Here is an 8,446-nt window from a genome sequence, read left to right as displayed (position 1 = left end):
CAAACCAGACTCAGGAAAGATTTATGATATAGTAGCTTTTGAGAGCTACTATCAAAACTAAAGAAGTTACCAGAAACTGTAAATGACTAATGAAAAGCATACCACACTCATGGGTTGAAGGATGATCAAATGAGAGTGCAATAAAGAGAAAACTTAAGCTTGTTTGGTTTGTTAAATTCCATTCATACAATGAAGACATTCAATGCACTCTCATGCCTAGGCAGAGGTTGAGAACCCCTGCTGGAGGAAAATGTTCAGTTAGAAGTTGGAATTTAGTGTATGAAGCTGCAAAATAAGATTTACAAGAGAAACATCCATCTTCTAGTAATGCCCTGAACAGAGTAGGGAATCCCTTCTCATAGCTTCCAGTCAAACAATAAGGTTAAGCACCTAATACATTAAAGGATAAGACTATCCTACAGAACTGGTGGAATAAAGCATATTCCATGGTAGTACCTACTGAGGTAATTGCTCATTTAATCTTTAGCTAGGCTACAGCACCAGATTGTACCTGCTTTGAAAAGGGTAGCCTTGCGTGTAATACCTGCCATGTTAAGGTACCTCAATGAGTTTCCCCACTGACTTGAGCCACAAGCATGACATTCCACATCAAGCATTAATCTGAATAAATCTTTTACTGGAAACTGCTTTATTAGTTATTACTAGATTGGGAAGTTAGTAGAGTAGCCCTACTTGTAAAATGAGCTTGAGAAATGTCTAGGATAGGAGCAGGGTAAGATAGCTGTGGGTCAAGGCACTTAATACTAACACTATAAGCCATCTTTACTGGCATACATCCCATCAGCAGCTGGAGCTGATGCACAACCCACATGCTGAACAGACTGGCTCAGCACAGAAGCTTTAATTATACCCATTGAGCAGCTTGAGAATAGCAGACCAGTTAGAAACATAATTGAACAGCCTGAAGTTATTGTAGGTGCTGACTACCAAAAACAGTTACAGAGAAATAAAAGTGCATAAAGTCAGTGATTAGCAACCAGTTTCCACAGAACCCTTAAAGCAGGCATGAGCAAGGTTTGTGTGTGTGGGGGGGGGGGGCGGCACTTGACCAATCCTGAAGAGGGGTACACTGCTTCCCCACTCAAGAAGGGGAAGTGGTTTATGTTGTTGAGTCTGTGCAAGCTTGAGGGTGGGAGCTGCAAGAACATAGTGAAATCACTGTAAGCATGCCATGGCTTAGGGGTGACTTGATGGCATGGGAGAGTGCTATTTCTGCTGTGTTGGACCTAGCTGAGAAGCTGCAGATATGGCATGGGACCAGTCACAGCAGTGTACTGAGGAGAGAGAGGTCACATGCATTGCCTGCCAGCAAGAAGTGGTAAAGTGTGTATGTGGGGGCGGCAGGTAGGTTATGGGCAATGAGCCCAGAGAATAGAGTATAAAAAGTTAAGTAAATCAGAGCAAGAGAAAATGAGCCAGCTTAAGAAAACAGAATAGGAAATGAAAAAAAAAGTGTTGTGGAACTTCTCATTTCAAAAAAAAAAAAAAAAAAAAAAAAAAAAAAAGGAATTGATTCCAACCAAAATTAAGAGTTTTCCCAGCCCTTACTGCTGATGTGATCTGGTTGCACTTCTGTCTGCCTTGTCTGGAGGGAGGTGTTATCTGTGGCTCTGCCCCTCTGGAGGTTTAGTTTGGCTCTATATTTGGGTACAGGGTCTCTTGGTCTGTGCCCATGTGTGAGCTTAATCCTTTTAGCAACTTTGAGGAAAGGAAATGGGAGTTTTAGAGCCTTTGGCTGGTAAAGTGTTTAGCAGGGAGCCACACTATATGGATGGATAGATGTAGTAACATCTTGTGAGCTCCCCAACCAATTGCATGAATGGAAGAGGGACCCCACCTCAAGAAGTTTGCTTACCCCTACCTTTGAGAAGCAGAGTAACCACCTCTAACAAGTCTTGCTTGCAGGATAGGTACAGTGAATATGCAAATATCTGCAGGCACCATCTGCCTCATGCATATTTGTTGTAGCTATCCCATGTAACTCAGATTGGAGGTGCTCAGCCTGCTCTGAGCATCAGTAATTGATGTCCCCAGATTAAGGACTTGTGTATTGCAGCTTGCCCACTTGAGCTTCAGATTCCACTCATGTGAATTTTAAAAACATTTTTATTTTGAAACAAGTTACATCAGTTCAATGTGAAAGATTAGATAGCAAACACCAGTTCTACAAAATACAAAAAGTTACAGATAACATTGCTCCAATGCCAGCCCTAGTTCTCATTGCATCTAGTGGGATAAAAGGCCACATACATACAATGGGGGAAATCCAGGACTTAAATGGCTCAAGTTTATAAGTTGAGAACTCTACCCACACCTCTAGTCTGCCATTTATCAGGATTCTTCAGATGTTAATAGTCTTAAGTTCAGTATTACAGAGTGGACACATCACATTTCCAGGTGTTTATTCTTTAAGGTCATGTTTATAATGATAGGAGACAGCATTTTAATCATAGGGCTGTACAGAGGTAGTCTAGATCCATCACAGGCTCCTCTTTGGTATCTAGAACTACATTGGTATAAATCAGCCCCTTCCAAGATCCTCTCTCCTCCATCATAACTGTTTCCCCATCCTGCTTAATCTTTTTTATGTCAGCTGTGAATGACACTTCTACCTGGTCCTGCTTGGTGACTACCAGCTGTGCCAGGGCCCTGCTGTGTGGTGGTACAATCACAGTGGCAGACCTCTTCTCAGAGATGTTCCGGTAGGCGGAGGCAGTCTTCAGGTGGCTGCCATTGTAAGTGATTGTAGCTTCCATGCCCAGCAGAGTGAAGGTAGCTGATGTGGTATATTCCAGTCCCCAGGGGCGTGCCCAAGTGGTGATGTCTGTGGCCCGTACCTCCCAACCCAAGTTGAAGGTATGGCTGAGAGGCTTCTCCGTCTTGTTGACAAAGGTCTCCTTCTTGACCACACTAGACTGGCACTTTATGTGGGTTGTGTCTCCTAATTCTACCTGGAGAATATCATGACCGGGGTAAAGGAGGTCACCAAGCAAGAGTCTGAAACGGCAGCACTCCTCTGCTGTGGGCTTTGATGCTTCAATAAAGTGAATCCGTCGGAACACCCGGCAAACAAACATGCCATTAATGGCCCGGAGGGCCACCTTCTCCCCTTCATAGAAGGGCTCAAACTCACAGAAGCGGTCTGGGGAGATCTTCTCAGCCTCAATGCGGCCAACCCCATCATCGTGAAGGACATAGCCAAGGTACATATCACGAAAGTCCCGCAGTAGGACTTTGCCTGTGGGAAGCAGGGTTAGCTGAAACTTGCTAGAGTGGTCTTTATGATCTCGAGCCAGTACAGCAAAGTGGTAGGCATCACAACAGGAGCTCCAGTACATATCGTTGTCTGTCCGGAAGGCCACCCCTTCCTCTGCACCCACATACATCTCCAGTGCTCCCAGGCCTTTTGAGATCACCTAGAAGAGAGGGGGAGCCAGCATGAGCAGCAGCAGCTGTTTCCTTCAACAGTACTTATGTACCAAAGACACTACCCATATGCTAGTTCCAATCAGCATCTGAAAACCTGTGATGCCATAAAGCCATATATAGTTTGCTAATTAAAGCTACATTTTGTACTGTGTAACAGAAGATCCAACATCTTTGACTACTATGACAAGCAATGTGTGCTCTATATGTTAGAGCACTGGGCAATAACCACATTTGGTGTATTCAAAGCCTGGTCATGTCCCATTTCTTGAACATCTGATTTGCATCTTATTCACTTCCCTCCATCCTAGAAGACCCTAGCTTTAGCATGTCTGGGTATGACAAACTGTGGAGGTGGGGGGAGGGAGAGAAGGGACAAGACAATCAATGCAGCTTCCCAGGTTTTCTGCACAGGCCTTCTCTTGCTTGCCCATTTAAGAGAAATGTCTGGTGGAAGCTGAGAATTCAGCATGAGAAAAAAAGATGGCTGGCTAGAATGTACATTGCAGTTAGAAGCAGATTAAACTGATATAGAAGATTCATGTCTATGGTACAGTATAGTCAAATCCATCTTACCATTGTACTGAAGCAAGCAGATGTTAAGTCAGGGAATCCAGAAGGAGTAAGGCCCTGCAGGAAGAGAAACATTTAGTCATCCCCAAATTTCACAAGAGAAAAAAGCCTGCCCCAGGTTAAACAGTTCTAGTAATTATAGTAGCTAGACAACATGGTATATGCTAAAGCAGATGTTCCTATAAACCTGTCCTGGAAGACTCCCAGGCAAGTTTTTCAGGATATCCACAATGAATATGCATGAGAAACCTGCATGCACATTCACTGTGGATAATGTGCTGAAAACCTGACTGGCTAGGGAGCTCCTCCAGAACAGGAACCACTGGCCTAAAGGATTTGAGGCATTCTTACAAAGATGCCGGATATAGGGATTATAAACCCCTTGAATATTTTGTTTTATGCCTTCAAAATTGATTTAGCCTTAATGGCTTATTCATGTGACAGATTAAGACACCTATTGTAACATGTTTACCCTAAATTTAAGGAAGTATTACAAGTTAGAAGCAGAGGTGAGATGGGGGGGGGGGGGGGGGGGGGGGGGGGGGGGAAGTAACATAAGGCCCAATGTCTCCTGTTGTCAGCACCAGAAGAGCCTGTCCTAGCTTTGCTCACTTCGTTACATTGCATTTAAGTCTGTAGATGGCAAAGTTAGGATGAGCTAGTCCTGTCCCCTAATTATCTGGCATAATCCTTTAAAACCAAGACGACATGTTTTGCTCCCTTACAATAATGAAGGGAGACCCCGCCTAAGAAAATGTTTCCCCAATGTGGTCAGTCCTGGGTTTAAGGAAAAAAAAAGTCTGGGGGCAGGGCAATACCTACTGTACCTGAACATTGGTCATTGAGCTACCAATGAAAAGAGGCATAGAGTTTACATAAAATGAAGCTAAGTTAGCTTGGTAGTGAGGCTATGTAATGTTATTGGGGGAAGACCAGGAATGCCTAACTCAGGAAGAGGTAGTACTTTGTTTGGCCCATGTAGTGAAAGCTGATTTTGTGATGGATCCATTGTATATGGGGGCCATGAAACACCCTATTGAAGGTAGGGTGGAATATTCACGTTGTACATGAAGGATATAGTAGATGTGAGAGCAATATCTGCATTTGGAGAAGGAGTGAGATCAAGTTAGTAAGGAAACTGGCAACTTATTTTGTTTTCTATTTATTTTTTTATAGCCTGATGGATTGTTTGGAAGTCTGTCAACATGCCTTGACAATGAAGCCTTGAATGCCATATAATCAAATGGAGCGTAATAGCCACTGAAGTCTCTAAATAGTTACTTTGCTGATGTCCCAGGATTAAGAGTTCTAATGCTTTGAAGGTACAGGTGTGGGGGACAGGGATAGGGGCACCTTGACCGTGAACAACCAAATAGAAGAGTAATAGTTAATGAAGGTGGAGTCCTAGTTGTGGGGCCTCCTTATTCAGTTTAAGGGAACAAAAGCCACCCCGCCCCCCCAATCTGGTTCCACCACATCACTAAACCTTAAACGCTTGAGACTAGCTATGGACTCCCCCACCACTGTCAGGAGCATCAACATTTAGTGTGCCCCTATCAGGATGTTACAGTGGGAAGCAAAGAATTAAGTAGATGAAAGCATCAAGATATTATGGAAGAACATTTTAATACTGCTTTATGGGACATACCACTGCTGTTCCATTACTTAACACCCCCCCTTGAGGGAGAAGGGCCTTATGTACAATAAATAGAGAAATCCTTAGCCTTTCAGAAAATGACTTAGTATTAACAAATAGCATCAACCAATTCTTATATTGGTGTGAAGCCTGGAGCCTCTTATTAGGCCACAAGTATGAAACTAGAACATCAGAAGCCTTGTACCTCTAATTAAGTGAGCTGACACTGCATACCCAAGTTCCTACAAGGATAGCTACAGTAAAATAGCACCATTTGTTTAATAAGTTGTAACAGCATCTTTAACTTCCACAACCCACCAGGTACTCAAACACTAGCACAGAAAAAAAAAAAAAAAAAACACCTTTATGCAAGGCTGCTATGCTTTAATAGCTTTAACTCCTAGAGCTCAGATAGCAGCAGCCCTTGAAACACCAGTACACATCCTACTGCAGAAGGAGGGACTAGAAAGCCAAACAAGTTTTACTATAGATCCTTATCACAGACTCCACCTAGCAGTAGAATCCCTCACACATGGAGACAGATACTAAATTATGAAGCTATATATTGAACACAGACCCTGAAAAGCCAGACTGCATAGAGCACATCATTGAATAACAGATGTGCATTTTCCCTTTATATGCAAGAGAGGCAAAATGCACATTTTCTGTAGTTAACAGAAAAACTTGCTAATGGGGGGGGAGAAAGAGGGGAAGTTTTATATAACCCTGGAGGAAGTTAGGAGAGCTATCAATATGCAGATTTGTGTCACTAGGTCAGGAATATTGATTTCTATTGCAAGTCCTCAGTATAAAGGGGAAAAAAAGGTGTTAAGAGCACCCATATACAACCACCTATGTCTGAACTTAAAAATAAATATCTTTTCTAAAGGAAAAAGGAAAGCAACCTCTGTAAACATTTAGAAGTAAAGCTAATGACAAAGCCAAAAAACAAAAAGAAACATAACATTTTAAAAAACAAAGTACTAGAGCCACAGCAAAATAAAATTGGTACAAGACTACTACGTCAGAAACCCCACATACTAATGAACAAGACCTACCGGCAGCAGAGACAGACAATTCCTAAATAAATAGCAAAGCTACGGAGAGCGGTTCTGGGATGCTTTATACAGCGCCCTGCCCCCACCCACACCTGCAGTCTATATTATTAATTAGCTGCATTCTGGCCGAAGCCCTACAAATGAATCAAAGCACATTTGAGCTGACCTCGGTATCTTTCTGTAAATCTTTAATACCGGCTTTAATGGGCTGATCCAGTCCTGGTTTTATGCCTAGTGCATCCCTGCTTTTCTTAGACGGGACGTCAGAGCTGAATCTTTGGACATGCGATGGAACGGAACACAGCCCTAGACTGGCTCAGCCCATCCCCCTAGATGGCATAGGGGTCATTTTGTAGTTTTGGCTCTAAATGGGCAGAGGCAAATTTGAGACAAGACTGATGTTGAACCTCCAACCCAAGACTTGGATGTCACAAATTGGCTTCATTTGTACTGGTCAGGCTGTACCAAGCCTGGTTTACCCATAAGACAGGTATGGATTTGAAGTTCTGATTACCCTAAAAAGCAGTCCTAACTTTGTCTTCATGCATGGACTGGGATAAAAAGCAGAAATGGATCATCCTGACCTGCAGAAATGGAGCAACCTTAAACTATAACTTGTTTTGTTGTGGGTTTGTTTGCTTTTTGTTTGTTTTTTTCCTTAGGGAAATCAGAACTACTGGTCCCTGTAGTCAATGAGGTAACAACATGGCTAGCTTAGCCTCTTAAGCGCAGGGAAAGAGAGCCCTGGGGCAGAGGTCATCAACTCCGGTCCTGGAGAGCCACAAAGTGGTCTGGTTTTCATGATTCCCCCAATGACTAGGCAAAAGGTATATATGGTGGGCATGCACTGCACGCATTCTATGTAAATCTATCTCATGTATATCTATTGTGGATGTCCTGAAAACTAGATCCATTTGTGGCACTCCAGGACCAGTGTTGCCTACCCCTGCACAGTTGATTCCATTAGGGATGGACTGAGCCAGTACTAGTTTCCTATCTGCTGCCTGTATTGTCTTGTACTGCCTGCTTTCCTTTCAGAAATCAGAACTACAAGTCCCTGCATGCAGTAGAGGTAAAACCAGGACTGGATCAGCCTAATTCCCTGATAATCTGATGTCAGGAGATACTATTTTTTTGTGGTAGTGTGATACCTAAAATACTGGAAACGACTGCAGCCACCAGCTGAGAAATACATTGTTATTATACAAGCATCCAGCAGTGCTGCCAAACAAGCTATATGTCATCATCGTACTATAATGCAGGTCTGGTTTTCTAATTCTTATGCCCATTTAGGCAGATACTTCTTGCCCACAGATATGCCAAGTGACCCAGTTCAAGAATGGCAATTTAAAATCAGCCCTGGTTTTTTTTGACAGCCCCATCATGATGCATTCTAGCTCCTGCAGTGGCCTATTTCAGACCGTACGAAAGTGCCCGGGAGAGGGGCACCAGCCCGCTCTCCCACCGAAAGAGACAAAGTAACTGTGCCCTGCATCCCGCAGGGAGCACAGAAGAGAAGGCCTGAAGAAAATAAGCTCCTGCAGTGGCCTATTTCAGACCGTACGAAAGTGCCCGGGAGAGGGGCACCAGCCCGCTCTCCCACCGAAAGAGACAAATAACTGTGCCCTGCATCCCGCAGGGAGCACAGAAGAGAAGGCCTGAAGAAAATAAGCTCCTGCAGTGGCCTATTTCAGACCGTACGAAAGTGCCTGGGAGAGGGGCACCAGCCGGC

At 43.5% G+C, this 8,446-nt stretch overlaps 1 protein-coding gene across 1 annotated transcript; it reads right to left on the bottom strand.

Annotated features, from left to right (window-relative positions):
- Nucleotides 1-2,109: 2,109 nt before the first annotated feature.
- On the bottom strand, nt 2,110-6,726 carry LOC115096840. The gene is made up of 3 exons (XM_029612028.1): nt 6,698-6,726; nt 4,024-4,077; nt 2,110-3,437 (listed from the first exon to the last, which is right to left on the bottom strand). Exons 2-3 carry the CDS (start codon nt 4,024-4,026, stop codon nt 2,469-2,471), a joined length of 972 nt encoding a protein of 323 aa, XP_029467888.1. The 5' UTR covers nt 4,027-4,077; nt 6,698-6,726; the 3' UTR covers nt 2,110-2,468.
- Between the last annotated feature and the right edge of the window lie 1,720 nt (nt 6,727-8,446).

The sequence above is a fragment of the Rhinatrema bivittatum genome, chromosome 1 (assembly GCF_901001135.1).
Source record: "Rhinatrema bivittatum chromosome 1, aRhiBiv1.1, whole genome shotgun sequence".
In the NCBI taxonomy this organism is placed as follows: domain Eukaryota; kingdom Metazoa; phylum Chordata; class Amphibia; order Gymnophiona; family Rhinatrematidae; genus Rhinatrema; species Rhinatrema bivittatum.
Note: the sequence above shows the minus strand (reverse complement) of the source record. Positions and strands in the feature narration are given on the sequence as shown.